The following is an 18,925-nucleotide window of genomic DNA, read 5'->3' on the forward strand; positions in this document are numbered from 1 at the left end:
TTTTCACATTCTTTTATTAATTCACTGGAGTCTAGGAGAAAAGAAAGTAATTTTCTGACTAGATCCTGTAAATACAGGTCGATATATTGCGATAGCTGACTGGTAAATGACCCGATACCCAAAATGATTGGTCTTCCGGGAGGTTTCACAGATCTTTGCAGCAAACTGAATGGAAAGACACCAAATAGGTGAGTGTATTCACACTGAGTATATACCTTTGGAAACTAATTACTACACTTAGAAGCTTGCGCTTCCCATTTTTATCCCTATAATCCCCTCTTGTTTCATAAGACAAAAGCGGACTGTGACTTTATTACATTTTCAAGTTTTAATAACCTTTTCGACTGATGACGCCTCTGAAAATGTTCAATAATAAATCAATCATCAGAAATACAAATTGCCTAATAATTCTGCACACAGTGTCCATATAGAAACAGAAATATAGAAAAATGTAACCTTTATTTCACCTGTAGACATAAAACAGGCTCATAAAACAGTAAAAGTCACTTGTCTCATTGTTATCTTCAAGTTCTCTGGCCGTGAAAGTTACTCTGTGGTTTCACATCCAAAAGTCAAAAAGGAAACTCCCCCCACTATCATATCATTCCGGTTATATAATGCGATCAATACGATCCCGTGCGTTTGGAGAAGTTATTTCAGTTTACTATCGACTGTAAAAGCGAAGTGACTAAAGATCAAGTGCTCACTAATGTCGACATTTCTAAGAAATTAAAGGGAACCTATCAGGGGATCTATGGTGGCCGAGCAACGAGTTGCACGAATCGGAGCTCGGCTTACGTTACAAGCAGAAATGCTACGGGGATCGTCATCGTCATTGTGTGGAGACTGCAGGCACGTAGGATGCAGTAACGGACTGTACACAGACCGAGGGTGAAAGGGGTTTATTATACAGTAGAAACTTCACACATGGAGAAAACGGAGGGATAATATTCCCTAATACAGCAAAAAGCTAATGGGGATAACTTAAGGAACAGGGACAAGTAAAGCCGACAATAAAATAAAATATAACTTATCACTCAGGCGCCAGTCACGGTTGTACTTCTGTCTGTGACTGGTGCTGCCTATATTGCGTCGCAGTGAGGGTCTGTCACAATCCTGAGGTAAATGATGTAGTACCTTTTGACAATGGCGGTATCCTCCCCCGGTCCTGACAATGGTGGCGAATCCTCGGGATCATGATGCGGGTCTTGGGTCCAGCAGATGAGGTGATGAAGAGGGATACGTCCTTATCCTCAGCGATGAGTGTCCCAACACTACGGAGATTTTTAGCACTGCCCAAATACAGTTTACAATGGGCAGCCCGGTTCACTGTGCCGAATCGACACACACCTAAGTCTTATTCACAGAGCTTGTCTCTCACGGTCAGTACTGTCAGCGGGGGCGGCTGTGGCAGCGTTGTCGGCTGTGGCAGCAGTCTCAGCAAGGGCAGTGATGTCGGCTGGAACAGCGGTGTCTGAATGGTACTCAGTCGACGGTCTCCTGTCAAAGCGCTCTGCCGTCCCAGGCTCTCAGCTGATTTTACCTCACAGGTGTCCCGCGCGCCCGAAGTTCTTGGAAATGGGCTCTGCAACTGGAGCTCATCTTTTGCAGTCACCTGCCACGTGTGGAGGTAGCTCAGCTTCTGAGCCCCGTACACACGCAATCATGTACATGTATGTGATATTGCATTTAGGGGTTAAAAGGGCCAGCGACAATTAGCAGGAACATAACAGTTGTTAGTGCCATCATTCTGTTACTATGCAAGGTCATGTTCTTGGCAGCACGTCCTTTGTTTACCCGGGGCAACGTGCTGGAGATTCTTACACTGATGTAATCCCCGTGTAAAGGGTTTGGCTTATTTTTTGGCTTATTGAATACATGTTTAGATGAGTCAATTATAGGTTCGTGTAAATGTGACATTAAACACATTATCTGACATTAATCTGGGTAATTATTATACTTTTTACAACTTATTATGCAACACAGCTGTAATTCTGCACCCTGTAACGCACGCCCTGCCTGTCTTCAGCAATGACAAGTTGGAACCTTGCCCAGGACCTATATAAACACATAGAATACAGGGCAGCCCAAGCTGTAGTCACGGGAACTCGGGATGACATTGAATATCGCATCCACACTTCTCCTGGCCACTGGAGTCACTCTCCTTATTTATCTCATTAAATGGTGGGGTAGAGTCAAACAGAAGGACCTCCCCCCAGGACCCACACCTCTGCCTGGCTTGGGGAATATCCATCAAATCAGCACCTCAGAACTACCACGGTCATTAGTCAAGGTAAGAGCTTACAATTTCTGACAGTCTGTGTTACTTGCTCTGTGGCTTGCGGTAATTTCTACACAATCAGTGTTTTATCAGCAGGAGATTATCACTGCAGGACTAGGAGTCATGTGCACAGCAGTCAGGCTAATCTGTGATCCCACCCCCACCACTGATTGGCAGATTGCTGACAATGTACAGTGTATCCAATCCAGGCCAATCAGTGATGTCGGCAGAGTTATACTCAACTTACGGTAACATTCTGTGCACTGCTACATTTGCAGCAGAGAAAACTGCATCTGGGTAAAACTTTCTTGCACTGGCAGGATGCATGTTTGTAATACACTCCTGTTATCATGGCCAAAGTGTTACATATATCATTTTGTTTTATTTTCTAGCTGAGTAAGACATATGGACCCGTCTATACCATCTACTTAGCAAACCTTCGGACCATAGTACTGATTGGGTACGATGCTGTGAAGGAAGCGTTGGTGGACTGCAGCGACGCGTTTAGTAATAGGGGAGATACCGGAATAGGAGAGTTTTTTTCTAAAAATTTTGGTAAGTTGTAAAGTAAATATTTAATCTGAAAATGTCAGTCATTGTACAGGAGGAGGAGAAGGTGAGTTGTGACATCACCTATTGTGAATGGGGGATCCTATGTTATGTAGTGTATATAGAGGTGTTATCAGTCTTTGTACAGGAGGAGGAGGTGAGCTGTGACATCATCTATTGTGAATAGGGATACTGTGTTATCTACTGTATATAGAGGGGTTGTCAGTCATTGTACAGGAGGAGGAGGAAGTGAGCTTTGACATCACCTATTGTGAATGGTGGATCCTGTGTTATCTACTGTATATAGAGGTGTAATCAGTCATTGTACAGGAGGAGGAGGAAGTGAGCTGTGACATCTTCTATTCTGAATGGTGGGTCCTGTGTTATCTACTATATATTGAGGTGTTATCAGTCATTGTACAGGAGGAGAGGGTGAGCAGGGATGTATTTTCCACTAGGCACTAGAGGGCATGTGCCTAGGGCGCCGGGCTGCAGGGGGCGGCACCAAGACAGGGAAGAAAATTTTTTATTCTATTATTTTTTTAACCTCCCCTCCGTTAGACAATCCAGGAAATCTGTTGTCTTTTCGGTGGGGGGATCGGGGTCAGGAGGGGACCGGAGAGCACCTCCATATTCACCTCGATGCAGGGAGCTGACTAACCCAGGAAGTAGTGGTGCCGCAACTTCCGGGGTCAGAGGGGTCCCTGTGTAAAGGGAGGCCAGGACTATAGTCGTGGCCAGAGACACTAAAGCATATGTGTCCCGGCCTTCCCTCACAGAAAACTGCAATACACTGCTCGGTGTACCTGCGTCTCCAGGTTCGGGTTCCCCTGGGCACTTCCCAAACGGTGATGGCCCTTCTCCAAGGCAACTCGCATTGATTGAGACACAGTCCATAGTAACTTGAACGGTTTCTTTACTGATAACTTCACACAATATATCCACAGTTGACATATCATAGGATACACATTCATCTTTACTTGCTTCCTTAGCTCTCCCTACTTTGCTGACACTTCTGTATGGCACATGTCCGGACTGGACCTTCTTAGACTGCTTCCCAGCTTCTTCCTGGCCTAACCTCACCATGATGACAATTCCTTCAGCCTGTGTCACCACAGGCCCCAGACTTGAAATCATCTGTTACCCAGTTTGGCTGACTCTGGAAAAGCATCTGACCCATTTGTTCCGCTTCCTGCGAAGCTTCAGCATCTTTCTGTTCCTCACTCGATCCGACTCCCGCCCTTAGAGCCTCCGCCAAGGCTATGAGTCGCCACATCTTCTCTCTACTGTACTGGCCCACTGTATTGATGTTCAGTGGCAGTGGATAACGTGGGCTGTTGCTGCTTAACATTACGTGGCTGTCGGGCCGTCCTGGTCCTATAGCCCATGTGGACACGTCGGGCACCCTGGCCCCATCTGAACTAACTTCCCTTCTTCCCTTCTACTCTAACCTTAACTCCCGGCAGCCCCTCCTACACTTAACAATGTCCTTACTTACTGTTCTGTATACTAGATTGCCCCCTCTAGTGTCCAAACAAGAGCACTACATTTTCCCTATACTATAAATGGCAAAGATAAAATACAGTAAACATTAACACAACTATGTGCAAGTAAAAGCAATAATATAGCAAAATATAAAGATAAAACTTTGGTAATACCCAGAAGGGGTAGCAGTACCATTTCATACATGTAAACATGTAGCAGTACCAGTTAGCAATGACTAATAAATACAACAATGAACATTTTTACTTAACCCTTTTACACTCCCCCTTTCCTTAAATTTGGTCATCCCTGACCAAACACTTTTCAAAACTTTAATATTTACAACACATACTCCACACAGGGAAATTATATGAGGTAGTCACATCCGGTATGCACAGAAGTACATGTCCTACATATGGGACAGCAGTCCTGCGGGTAAGTTCCCCCCTTTCCTTGAGGGAAGTACAGTCTTTCTTCCAGTAGTCTCCAGCCAAGAAGACAGTTTCCGCTTTTCTAGCAGAATGGGCGCAACAGGTGCAACAAAAACAATAAGAGTCCATGGGCTCCAAATATAACGCCTAGCTCGCAGTCCTCCAGGCCAAAACAAACAACTATATAAGAACTAAAAGAACTGTTCTCATGACCAGTTTTGGCCAGACAACTCCCCCATCCCTTTGAGGGGTAAACATTTGGGCTTTTCCTCTACCCTGAAGGACGCAGAACAGTCCTTTGGCGCGTTCCATAAATGGCGCAACATGCGCAACACACATCTATTTAAAAGGACAAACATTTTCAACAGCGTGCTTTCCGTGTCTTCTTTGTTGGTTCCCATGCCCTGGTACGGGTCGAAGAGGACCCTGCAGCCGCAGAATCCACTGTCCATCCCGGCATAGCAGTAGCAGCGCAAGACTGCAACGCAAGTGTGGCGCCCCTGAGGGTTCAGTTGCCACAGAGGTACTGCACCTCCTCCTGAGGTGTGGTGCCCCACCATCCAGGTAAGTTGGAGGCTCCTGCCCACACTCCAACACTTGCACCCATCATCACAAAGTAGTGTAGCAAAGCAACATTGCAGCTCCCTGCTTGGAGTGTGTTAGCGTGATAGCGACTCCTGGAGTGGACCCTCTGGGTCGTGGCACCCTCCCAGAGAGAGCTAGCCTAGTGAGGACCACCCCCTATACAGGGAGTGTCAGGAGCAAGCCCCAGGGGATACGATACCACGACTGCTGGCACCAGGCGGCTGACTCACACGAGACACAAGAGTGTGTGCCTGAAAGGTGCAGGATACTAGGGAACACAAGAAAATACACGGGAGTGCGATAAATACGGGATAGTGCAAGACGGGTACACGTGGGCACAAATGGCGTATAGCGAGTAATACGTCCGGAGGTAAACAAAGCAGGACGGGTGCAAGGAGCACGACAGAGTACTGAATGGAGCAGCAGTCGTGCCAGGAGATGTAGCAGAGCACAAGAACAGAGTGAGTGCCAGGAGGCACGACTGAGCAAGGAACAGAGGACAGGATACTAGAGTGTACCAGGAGGCACAACTGAGCATGGAGCAGCGTGAAAGTACAGAGCGAATGCTAGAAGCACAATAGAATACCAGACAGAGCAGAGGACCTGAGAACAGCACACAGCCAGGCTGGGACAAAGCAGACCCAGCCAGGAAGCACAACAATAATCAGGCACCTCCCCTAGGGGGAGGTCGCCTGATATAGCACATGACTCCTACTGTTTCCAGGTCAGGACCTAGCCAGAAAGCATATGACCACTACAGGTTCCAGGTCAGGTCCTCTATTACCATAGAGAGGACCGACCCCTATACAGCACTGACAGGAGCGCACAAGTGCAAACGTGACATGGCGGAAGAACCCCGGGGACGAGAGCTGCGCGTGCGCACCCGACGGGAGCCCCCGAGGGACCGCCGTACCGGAGGGAGAGATGTCGGGACCGAAGTCCCGCCTCCTGGGCGCAGCGTAATAGTGTGTAGCAGACCACCTTTGGTGGCTCCCTGCTTGGAACACGAAACGTGCTGGGGGGCGGGTGGAGTTAGAATACATAAAAGAGCGGGAAGGTTTAGGATTTGAGTAAGCAGTCAGTCAGTGAGTGAGTGAGAGGAGATCCCTGAGAGAGGGATGGAGGAAGGAAGTGCTGCAGCACATCACAGTGACCTGGGTCTGCTGACACAGGAAAGGAAAGAAAGAGACAGACATTGAAGAGAAACCTGATCTTCCATAAGAAGGAAATACTAGTACGGAACGTAGGAGTAAAAGGGAACAGAGGACGTGGGTTAGAAGAGAACCCTGCCTAGAAGTTCTAAGCGCAAGGCCAGGGCCCGGTCCTCGAGGTTGTATGGACACTAAGGGTCCTGCAGCAGACACCGGTGGAGTAGTGGGCTGTAAATGCACTACTCCCATCTAAGACTTGCGGGCACAACAACAACATTGATAGTGAGCCGGGACTTAGGAGTATGGAGTCCCCGAAGCAGGCTACAGCTGTCTGCCGTACAAGTATAGTTCTTGGGAACATCTGACAGGAGGAACTCCAGTGTAACTCAGTACTGGGAGTACTTCACTCAAAGGCGCTATAGAGGAGACGTTCAGAAAGGCACATGTTGGCGGAGTGTTGGAAGGGAGCATTCCATCTTGCTTGGAGGTTGACTGAGCCCCTAACCCGGAGAACACAGCACGGAGGCAGGCACCTGTACGCACTACAGACTGTGAGTAAAGCTGTGGAGCTACAGGCCCTTATGTCCTCTACTCATTCCGGCGCCAACATCCTCAACACTGCTACATTTCTGCACCATCCACGTCTCCCAACTATTACAGTTGTGGCCAAAAGTATTGACACCCCTGCAATTCTGTCAGATAATACTCAGCTTCTTCCTGAAAATGATTGCAAACACAAATTCTTTGGTATTATTATCTTCATTTAATTTGTCTTAAATGAAAAAACACAAAAGAGAATGAAGCAAAAAGCAAAACATTGATCATTTCACACAAAACTCCAAAAATGGGCCAGACAAAAGTATTGGCACCCTCAGCCTAATACTTGGTTGCACAACCTTTAGCCAAAATAACTGCGACCAACCGCTTCCGGTAACCATCAATGAGTTTCTTACAATGCTCTGCTGGAATTTTAGACCATTCTTCTTTGGCAAACTGCTCCAGGTCCCTGATATTTGAAGGGTGCCTTCTCCAAACTGCCATTTTTAGATCTCTCCACAGGTGTTCTATGGGATTCAGGTCTGGACTCATTGCTGGCCACCTTAGAAGTCTCCAGTGCTTTCTCTCAAACCATTTTCTAGTGCTTTTTGAAGTGTGTTTTGGGTCATTGTCTTGCTGGAAGATCCATGACCTCTGAGGGAGACCCAGCTTTCTCACACTGGGCCCTACATTATGCTGCAAAATTTGTTGGTAGTCTTCTGACTTCATAATGCCATGCACACAGTCAAGCAGTCCAGTGCCAGAGGCAGCAAAGCAACCCCAAAACATCAGGGAACCTCCGCCATGTTTGACTGTAGGGACCGTGTTCTTTTCTATGAATGCCTCTTTTTTTCTCCTGTAAACTCTATGTTGATGCCTTTGACCAAAAAGCTCTACTTTTGTCTCATCTGACCAGAGAACATTCTTCCAAAACGTTTTAGGCTTTTTCAGGTAAGTTTTGGCAAACTCCAGCCTGGCTTTTTTATGTCTCGGGGTAAGAAGTGGGGTCTTCCTGGGTCTCCTACCATACAGTCCCTTTTCATTCAGACACCAACGGATAGTACGGGTTGACACTGTTGTACCCTCGGACTGCAGGGCAGCTTGAACTTGTTTGGATGTTAGTCGAGGTTCTCTATCCAACATCCGCACAATCTTGCGTTGAAATCTCTTGTCAATTTTTCTTTTATGTCCACATCTAGGGAGGTTAGCCACAGTGCCATGGGCTTTAAACTTCTTGATGACACTGCGCACGGTAGACACAGGAACATCCAGGTCTTTGGAGATGCACTTGTAGCCTTGAGATTGCTCATGCTTCCTCACAATTTGGTTTCTCAAGTCCTCAGACAGTTCTTTGGTCTTCTTTCTTTTCTCCATGCTCAATGTGGTACACACAAGGACACAGGACAGAGGTTGAGTCAACTTTAATCCATGTCAACTGGCTGCAAGTGTGATTTAGTTATTGCCAACACCTGTTAGGTGCCACAGGTATGTTACAGGTGCTGTTAATTACACAAATTAGAGAAGCATCACATGATTTTTCGAACAGTGCCAATACTTTTGTCCACCCTCTTTTTTACGTTTGGTGTGGAATTATATCCAATTTGGCTTTAGGACAATTATTTTTGTGTTTTTCCATTTAAGACAAATTAAATGAAGATAATAATACCAAAGAATTTGTGTTTGCAATCATTTTCAGGAAGAAACTGAGTATTATCTGGCAGAATTGCAGGGGTGTCAATACTTATGGCCACAACTGTATCTCCTTTTTACACTGCCCTGGGACTACAGCTCCACCTGTGGGGAGCTTCAACATCTTTGCTGCACCGCACCACCCATCCCAGAGGATCTGCATGAAGCGTCGGCTTAACACCTCAATTGCCGAACACCACAGGTGGCATCATGAACTATTCATCTAATCCATTGCATTTCCACCATTCAATCTCCCCTATTACTTGGGCGCCCAGGGCCACGGACCGGGTCACTGCTGCTGTGACACATCCCACTGACACCGGCCCGGTACTGAGTACCCCACGGCCCTGGGAGGGCGACCCACAAACAAGAGCGGGTTTTCTTCCATTTTGGCGGAACAGGGAATGTCCACCCCTACCCTAACATCAGCCTCGGTTTTGATCGTCCGTACCTGGTGACTGAGCATCAGGTTTAATCGACCACTCTCCATTTCGCATGAGGACGGGACTGGCCATGCTCTGCGGACCCGAGGTGTACTCACCACCTTCCTGTAGAGCATCCTGCACACCCTGGTTCCGTAGCTGCTAACTTCTGCTGCATCAGCGGCTGAGCGATCCGGCTCCCAGAGGCACAGTATCATACCGATCTTTCCTTCTGGCACGAGTCCCTATGGGGCGTTCTCCACTTCCTGCCCTCTACTTCTCGACACCCAGCAACTCAGTTCTGGTTGCTGAATGGAAGACTCCGGGCCTCTCCACGATGGCTCCGGTGGCTGAAGAAACTCGGACTCCGCCGGGGAAAGTTCCGCTCTCCACTGACATTCCATTCCCCGCTTCTCCATTCCGTTTCCCTTCTTCGGGCAGAGACACACTGCCGTATTTTTCGTCTGAGAATCGCATCGTAAAACTCGCACTGGCTGTCTGCTCTCCTGACCTGAGTTTGACAACTGCATAGTAATCCATCACACTGTCATGCTCAGGTCAGGAGAGGCGCCGGCCAGTCCGTGCTATGCGATTATCGCATGAGAAATTCGGCAGTGTGACTCCAGCCTTCAGCAGTTATCGACATACTCGGTCATACATGGCTCGTCCCTTCAGTTTCCACCCGATTCCAGGGAGGACCGCCTTCAGCCTCTCCACCCATTTGTTGTTAGTTAGTGGAGGGAGGCGGGTTCTTCTCTTCTTCATCCGCACCCACCAGGGGCGGATCGGGGCATACTGACAGGCAGGTTTTGGTGCCAGGGGATGACAGCAATGCCCACGAAGAACGCGGTTCTTGTTCTCTGCTTCCTCTTCACCATCTCCTGCCAATTTCACAGCCAACATCTTGGTCACAGTAATAGTGCCAGACGTTCTCATCAAATAAGCCAAGTCCAACTTAGTAGTCAAGTCCGGTGTTGTCACAAAATCTGTAGTAGGCAAATCCAGTGTTTCATCCACAAAAGCTTCTCCAGATCCAGCGACCAGTTGCTCCTTTTTCAGGTCATTTTCCAGGGGCACAACAGTCGCACACACATCATCATCATCTTTTTCCTGCGGGTTCTCTGCATGGCGAGGTAGTCGCATCCTGCCGACTACGCCAAATGTAAGGGGAGGCCAGGACTATCGTTGTGGCCAGAGACCCTAAAGCATCTGTGTCCCGGCCTTCCCTCACAGAAAACTGAAATCCACTGCTCGGTGTACCTGCGTCTCCAGGTTTGGGTCCCCCTGGGCACTTCCCAAGTGGCGATGGCCCCTCTCCGGGGCAAATCCCAGTAACTGAGACACAGTTCATGGTAACTTGAATGGGTTCTTTACTGATAGCTTCACACAATAAATCCACAGTTGGCACATCAAAGATAACACATTCGTCTTTACTTGCTTCCTTAGCTCTCCCTACTTTGCTGATGCTTCTGTACGGCACACGTCTGGACCGGACCGTCTTAGACTGCTTCCCAGCCGCTTCTTGGCCTAAAAACGCCATGATGACAATTCCTTCTGCCTGTTTCGCCCCAGACTTGAAATCATCTGTCACCTGGTTTGGCTGCATCTGACCTGTCTGTTCTGCTACCTGAGAAGCTTCAGCATCTTTCTGTTCCTCACTCCATCCGACTCCCGCCCTAAGAGCATCCGCAAAGGCTATGAGTCACCACATCTTCTCTCTACTGTATTGATGTCCAGTGGCCGTGGATAACATGGGCTGTCACTGCTTAACGTTACGTGGCTGTCGGGCCATCCTGGGCCTATTGCCCATGTGGACACGTCGGGCACCCCGGCCCCGTCTAAACTAACTTCCCTTCTACTCTAACCTTAACTCCTGGCAGACCCTCTTACACTTAACCCTGTCCTTACTAACTGTTCTGTATACTAGAGTGCCCCCCTCTAGTGTCCAAACAAGAGCACTATGCTTTCCCTATACTATAAATGGCAAACATGAAATACAGTAAACATTACCACAACTATGTGCAAGTAAAAGCAATAATACAATAGAACATAAAGACAAAACAATGGTAATACCCAGAAAGGGTAGCAGTACCATTTCATACATGCGGTAATACATGTAAACATGTAGCAGTACGAGTTAGCAAAGAGTAATAAATACAACAATGAACATTTTTACTTAACCCCTGTCAGCGCCGGGATTTTTTCTCTAATCACCAACCTCGGGTAAAGCTCATTTAGAGCTTCTCTTACCTAGGATCCTAGGAATGGAGACGAAAGAAAAAGACACAGGAGGCTTGTCTTTCCAGTTAATCTCTCCTCTTTATTAAGATGGGTACTTCTTTTATAGGATCATAAAAGAGGAAATAGACAAATATAGACAATTTCCGTAATATTATGTAACCATTGCGAAATGGTGGATGGTTGGCAAAAACAACAGTTATATAACAGATATGACAAAATGATATATTATGTGTTTAATTGGGGATGATGGGAATATGGCACTTCCTTGATATCAATTTAACAATCCATGGAACTGCATCCGGTAATACTAACAGGCCAAAATACTTGGCCTTGACATTTTAGACATTATTCTAAGAAAAGAGAGAATTTTGGAACTGACCACTTGGCAGAATTTCTAACCACGTAGACAGATGATAACAATTAAAATAGTGTCATGGGTTAGAAGTTGTTTTTCAGTTATTTTTCTGGTCTATAGAAACTAAGATTAACCATTTCTTTGACAACTCCCCTCTTTTTATCATTCTGTCTACCTACCTCTATCTATCCTTGCCTTTATCCAAGGCCTGCAAGATAACCCTACTTCACAAAATACACGGCTTGCCCTATGTATATCATGGGATACCAGTCCTGCTGCGTATCCATTCAGGTTATACCTGGAAATCAGACCTTCTTTCCCTATCTCTGTTCCACTTATTGCCCTATCTCAGAGGAATACAGATTTTATTGAGGGAAGTTAGGTCTATTGTGTGAGTAACGTGTTAACGAGACATAGTAAATTCATAATTATAATAATATATTGTAACATATATTTTGATATATTAATATGTATATATATATTTTATATTGGTAATTGTTAATCATTTAATCATTTGAAGTCCATAATGCATGTAATCTTCATCGTTGTAGTTCTTCCTGAAGTTCTTCTCTTTATCTTTGTTCAAACCAGTGGTTTTCCACAATGCATACAATCAGCCACGTCCACTGACGTTTGCTTGTTGCAGAATATACATCTACGCTGAACAGTGGTTATAAAGGTTGTCATCACTTGTGTCTGATTGATTTCTGAATTGGCCTCAATTTTAGCACTACCTTTACCTGGAAAACATTTACAATTAGAACCAAGAATTTTCTTTATGAGCAAAACAAATAGTCTTATCATTACAGCAATAACCAATATCACAAAAACTGCTTGAATTAAAAAATGAATTATTCCTGATATCCATCCACCTATCCCCTTAAACAGATTTAAAGGATTTAACCATGCGAGCCATTCAGGAAAGGGCAAATCTTCTAAGGCATTAACCTTTCGTATTCCTTCCTTGATCAGCCTGGCTTGTTCTATATCATGAGTAACTCTCATCAATCCAGATGGATCGATATAGTGACAGCATGCGGGTCCCACTACCTGACAGAATCCCCCTTGAGATGCCGTAAGATAGTCAAGCACCATAGAATGTTGATTAGTTATAACTATGAGCTGTCTCATATAGGCAGATTCTACATTAATGGCATCAAATAGATACTCTGTCACATTATCAAAAATATCACCCAATTCTTCTATCATCTGAGCATTTCTTAAAGTTCCGAACATAACTCCCAAAGGACCAGTAAGAACCATCCCTGTCTTAAGGTACCATGGGGTATGCATTAGATGCTTAGGTGGCTGGGGTGAGGGTGCACTGCGTTTCGCTATCATGTGACCAGGAACATTTTTATAAGGAAAGTCATTCTCATTCCATACCCAGGTGGCTGGCTCTAATTTAGCTAGTGTACATGCACCTTCAGCTCCTTTTGGAATCCATCTATATGCATTACTTCCACAGACTACATAAACTCCTTTTGGTAATTCAAACTGAAATTCATTAAGGAAAGCTATCGCTATTGAAACCAACCGGGTAGTGTCAGTATAAAGGCACCAGGAATCATCTAAATCTGTAGTAACTGCCCTATAATATCGTAATGGTTGGCATTCCGGTTCTGTATTGAGGCTTATAGACATTTCAGCTGCTCCATCTCCATACTGGCCTTCTCTGGTTTCTTCATCTACATGAACCGCCTCTCTTGCCGTGCACTGTGTTGTATTGCCATAAAGGAATGAATGATTCCTTGTCCAATTAGTATCATGTAGGAATCGTTCCAAACACACCTGGTCACTGCAAATTTGTTTATCTCCCAGAGAAAAGGGAGTTTTTACTGCAAAGCTAAGTTTTAGCTCCTGATCGGGCACTTTCCCTATATAATTTTTATCAGTAGCCTTGTTTCCCCAGTTTCCATCATATTCCTTAAATTCGAATAGATTGATCTGCCGCTTATCTACAGGTTCCTGTCTCCTAGTGAGATTTATTTGAAACCATGGCTGCCTTGTCCAACCTGTAATAGGCAAGGCAGCAGAAGTCTGACTCTGTTGTTCAGCCAGATTAAGGGCCCGCATTTCCCAACACCCTCCCCTGAACAGCTCCTCCTCTGTTAGTGGAGTTACAAAATATGGCATAGTTTTTGCAGCAATGGGGGCATGAGAACAAATCCAACAATTGGATAAATTTCGGACCTGGGCAATATAGCTATGGTACTGGACAAATTTATACCTGTATCTGAGGTGCTGCAGTGTCTGTGCATGTGAGGAAGATGAGATCATCTCTCACTGCAGACATCACAGCAGAGGAGGAGGAGGAGGAAGACAACATGGGTGGAGGACACAGGAGCAGGTAAGCTCTCATAGAGCTGAAGATAGGGGGAGGCTGGTGACATGGGAGGCTGTGCTGTATACTGGTGAGAGGAGGCTGGTGACAGGGGAGGCTGCTGCTGTATACTGATGAGAGGCGGCTGGTGACAGGGGAGGCTGTGCTGTATACTGGTGAGAGGAGGCTGGTGACAAGGGAGGCTGCTGCTGTATACTGGTGAACAGGGGAGGCTGGTGACAGGGGAGGCTGCTGTGTACTGAACAGGGGAGGCTGTTGACAGGGGAGGCTGCTGCTGTTTACTGGTGAACAAGGGAGGCTGGTGACAGGGGGGGCTGCTGCTGAATACTGTGAACAAGGGAGGCTGGTGACAGGGGAGGCTGCTGCTGTATACTGTTGAACAGGGGAGTCTGGTGACAGGGGAGGCTGCTGCTGTATACTGGTGAATAGGGGAGGCTGGTGACAGGGGAGGCTGCTGCTGTATACTGGTGAATAGGGGAGGATTGTGACAAGGGAGGCTGCTGCTGTATACTGGTGAATAGGGGAGGCTGGTGACAGGGGAGGCTGCTGCTGTATACTGGTGAATAGGGGAGGATTGTGACAAGGGAGGCTGCTGCTGTATACTGGTGAACAGGGGAGGCTGGTGACAGGGGGGCTGCTGCTGTTTACTGGTGAACAGGGGAGGCTGGTGACAGAGGAGGGTGTACTGTATACTGGAGAATAGGGGAGGCTGGTGACAGTGAAGGCTGTGCTGTATACTGGTGAACAGGGAAGGCTGGTGACAGGGGAGGCTGTGTCGTATACTGGTGAACAGGGGAGGCTGTGCTGCTGTATACTCATGAACAGGCGAGGCTGGTGCTGCTTATACTGGTGAACAGGGGAGGCTGGAGCTGCTGTATACTGGGGAACAGGGGAAGCTGGTGCTGCTGCATACTGGTGAACAGACGAGGCTGTTGCTGCTGTATACTGGGGAACAGGGGAGGATAGCGCTACTGTTGTATAGGGTGAACAGGGGAGGCTGGTGCTATGCAGGCTGGGGATTTGGGGGAGGCTGATGCTTTACAATGGGGATTAAGGGGCATATTCCTGTAGAATAGTTTTTATTGGCGCTATAAAGTAAAATCTACATTATTTAATATGCAAATGAAGGTGTTTCGCAGCAGTTTTGTATTTGAATACTAAAGCTTGTCTTTCTAGTCAGCGCTCCGTTAGTAAAAGTGAGTGCTGTCTAAAATCAGCTTACAAGTCTGCGCTTACTCACTGAGGCTAGTTTCACACTTGTAGTTTTTTCAAGTCAGGCAAAATCAGGTTTTTCAGCCAAATCCTGATCCTTTCAGGATCCAGTTTTTTGTCAATTCACTTTAATGGTGTCAGGAAGCAATCTGAAGTAACTGGATTCTACCTGACACCATTAAAGTGAATGGGCAAAAACTGGATCCTGAAAGGATCAGGATTTGGATGAAAAACCTGATTTGAAAAAAAACGCAAGTGTGAAACAAACGACACTGGATGAGTGCAGCAGCGCGTTCCAAGTGTCGGTGTGGGTGCACACAATGTGGCTGCAGGCTCGCTCTGACACCTGCTACCTGTCTGCTCTTGACTTCCCTTTGAACACCTTCAGTAAAGAGGAGGGGTGAATGAGCAGACAGCATGTCTCTATACCACTAGGCCTCTCCTCACTGAAGCAATGGTTAGGTCACCTATCTTAATCTCTTGGTGACTTTGAAAAGCTGAAGTTGTTAAAAACGCTCAAAAGTCTGAATCTGTGCGCAGCATGTGCAGATGTTCATTTTTTTGTGTTTAATTAGCGCTTTTTAAAGCATTTAAGGCTAGTTTCACATTAGCGTTTGGAGGCGCAGCGGACGCTCGCCGTGAAGCTCCGCTCCCTGCCGCGCCTCCTCCGGTCAGCTCCACCTATGGGCGCAAGCCATTGCATGCGGCCTGTGTACCCTATCTTTAGCATTGGGTACACAGGCCGTACGCAGGTATGCTTCTGCCGCCGCATGTGTCCTTTTGACGGTGCAGCGACCTGTGCCATACGCATCGTGTTGCATTTTGGTGGGATCGCCGCACCATCAAAAGGACGCATGCGGCGGCAAAAGTATACCTGCGTACGGCCTGTGTACCCAATGCCAAAGATAGGGTACGCAGGCCACATGCAGTGGCATGCGCCCATAGGCGGAGCTGACTGGAGGAGGTGTGGCAGGGGCCGGAGCTTCACGGCGAGCGTCCGCTGCGCCTCCAAACGCTTATGTGAAACTAGCCTTACAGAGCAGATCTGCCTTAAATAGATGTCGTGTGCACACACTCAGTGTGTGACATCAGTAACGGGCGCGACCACGAGAAGTGCCTAGGACAGCATGAAGGCCAATGGAGGTGGCCTTGTGTGAATGGTGGATCCTGTGTTATCTACTGTATATAGAGGTGTTATTATCTGCTGTGAATGGTGAACCCTGTGTCATCAGCTGTACATAGAGGTGTTACCTTTCATTGTAACCCTGTCTGTGATGATAATGAGACTGTTGAAAATTCTTCTGTAACAAATAGCAAGAAGTATAAGTCTAAATGAGGTTTTCTGGTAAGTATGAAAATTGCAAGATTTCATTTTTTTATGCAGATTGTGATATGAAAATAAACAAACAAATAAACAATGTATTTCACACAAAAACGTGATTTATTCTATCGGTCTTTTTCTGTTGATAAATTCCCTGGTAATAGATGAAGAGACTGATAATAGATGGATCATGTCGTTGTGGATTACTGTATGATGCTACATCCGGACCGCACAGCTCTGCAAGTATACAGGCCATAGCTGGACGATGCGGGGCCTATCTTTAGTCCCTCCTTGTCACGCTCATAAGAGATGTGGACGCTTTGTGACGGTATCGGACACACCAAACACAAATTACTGTATAGTTATGAAATTTCAGAACTAACTTTATAAATCCTTACCTTACTTGCTCTCGCTGCTAAATTGGTGTTCACTGTAGAAAACTGTTAGCAGCGGATTAATCTGCTTAACATCCAGAGTCAGCAACACAGAATGTAGATTTATTCATATCCAGGTTGAACAGCTTACAGCATGAAATGTGATCAGTCTGGTATCTGCTGTGGCTTGCAGCATGGGAGCATTACAACAACAAGAAGGGAAGAGAAGGAGGGGGCATCCTGTCTGTTTTTTGTTTTTTTTTACTGAACTTTGTTAACAATCTCACAATATGCACAATATATCAAACAGTACAGTAGTAGTTGTTGCAATACATACAGATCAATATGCATTATTCCAACACCCCCACTCAACAACTACTTATCCTCTTAGTCCCAGTGTGGTCCTCAATTCTTGGAACCTGGCTCATGGCAATGGCTTTGTCATAATGTCAGCTGCCATCTTATCAGTTTCACAATAGATGAACTGAATTATGCCACGATCTATCAAATCACGTAAATGATGATGTCTGACGTCAATGTGCTTGGTTCTAGCACTGATCTTTTCACTGCATGCAAATTTAATGCATCCTTGGTTGTCCTCATAAATCACCGTCAGCTGAGTTGACGGTGTGCCAAGATCATCCATCAATTGTCTTAGCCAAATGACCTCCTGGCTTGCATAGGGTGCGGACACATACTCCGCTTCTGTAGATGACAAGGCAACAGACACTTGTTTCCTACTAGACCAGGAGATTAAACTTTCTCCAACTTTAAACAAGTATCTGCTTGTGGATTTACGATCATGCGAATCACCAGCCCAATCTGCATCTACATAGCCGGTGAGTTCTAGATCTCCCGTTGCAGACAGCTTTAAATTTACATCTTGCGTTTCTTTTAAATATCTGAGAAGTCTCTTAACAGCATTCCAGTCTCTTTGGCGTGGTTTTTCCACATATCTGCAAAAGATTCCAACTGTTGTTGTGATATCCGGTCGAGTCATAGTTGATATGTATAGAAGTGCCCCCACTGCCTGACGATATTTCTCATTGTTTGGCAACAGGTCATCTTCTCCTTCCAGCTTCAGGTAGGATGGTTCCATTGGGGTTGATATACTGTACCTTTGGCTTCTGACATTCCAAACTGATTCAGAATCGAATTAATTTTTGCACTTTGGTTTAGAAGAAAACTTCCATCTTCCTCTCTCTGGATTTGGATTCCTAGATAATATGTCACATTTCCAAGGTCTTTCGTTTCAAAATGCTGGTTCAGAATTTCAGCCATTTTTCCAATTTCTGCGTCTTCCTGATGAACTACAGTCACATCGTCCACATATAAGAGAATATACATCCACTTTCCATCTGTATATTTTATGTATAAGCATGGATCCGCTTGACCTCTTTTAAAACCTTCTTCCAACAAGACCTTATTCATCTTGGTGTTCCATGCTCTTGCTGATTGCTTAAGACCATAAAGGGATTTTTGTAGTTTGCAAACAAGATTCTCTTCACCCCCTTTTACATAACCTTCAGGTTGAGTCATGTATAAGTCCTCCTCAATGTCACCATTTAAAAAGGCAGTTTTTATATCCAAATGTCTGACATTCATCTTTTGTACAGCAGCTACAGCTAACAAAGCTCTGAACGTGGTCTGTTTAGCGACTGGAGCAAACGTAGCATCGTAATCTTCGCCATACTTTTGAGAATATCCTTTTGCCACCAACCTTGCTTTAAATCTGTGGACTTTACCTTCAGAGTCATATTTGGTTTTGAAGACCCACTTGCACTTGATTGCCTTTTTGCCCTGTGGCAGCTTGGTGAGTTTCCAAGTTTGAAGTTGATGAAGCGATTTGATTTCCTCATTAGCAGCATTGATCCACTTTGTTCTTTCATGGACAGGTAGTTCTTGCATTTCATCCCATGACTGCGGCTCTGATTCAGGTAGTGTCTTGACT

General features: G+C 45.9%; 1 protein-coding gene across 1 annotated transcript in view; it reads left to right on the forward strand.

Annotated features, from left to right (window-relative positions):
- Positions 1 to 2,107: 2,107 nt before the first annotated feature.
- The window catches only part of LOC141051768 (cytochrome P450 2C8-like), a 31,659-nt gene continuing 14,841 nt past the window's right edge, over positions 2,108 to 18,925 (forward strand). Inside the window, exons 1-2 of the mRNA XM_073548791.1 lie at positions 2,108 to 2,293; positions 2,674 to 2,836. Coding sequence (XP_073404892.1) covers positions 2,114 to 2,293; positions 2,674 to 2,836 — 343 coding nt within the window. The 5' untranslated portion in view covers positions 2,108 to 2,113. The remainder of the gene's footprint in view (positions 2,294 to 2,673; positions 2,837 to 18,925) is intronic.

Source organism: Dendrobates tinctorius, unplaced genomic scaffold (genome assembly GCF_039654945.1).
Source record: "Dendrobates tinctorius isolate UK_male_01 unplaced genomic scaffold, ASM3965494v1 ptg000158l, whole genome shotgun sequence".
In the NCBI taxonomy this organism is placed as follows: domain Eukaryota; kingdom Metazoa; phylum Chordata; class Amphibia; order Anura; family Dendrobatidae; genus Dendrobates; species Dendrobates tinctorius.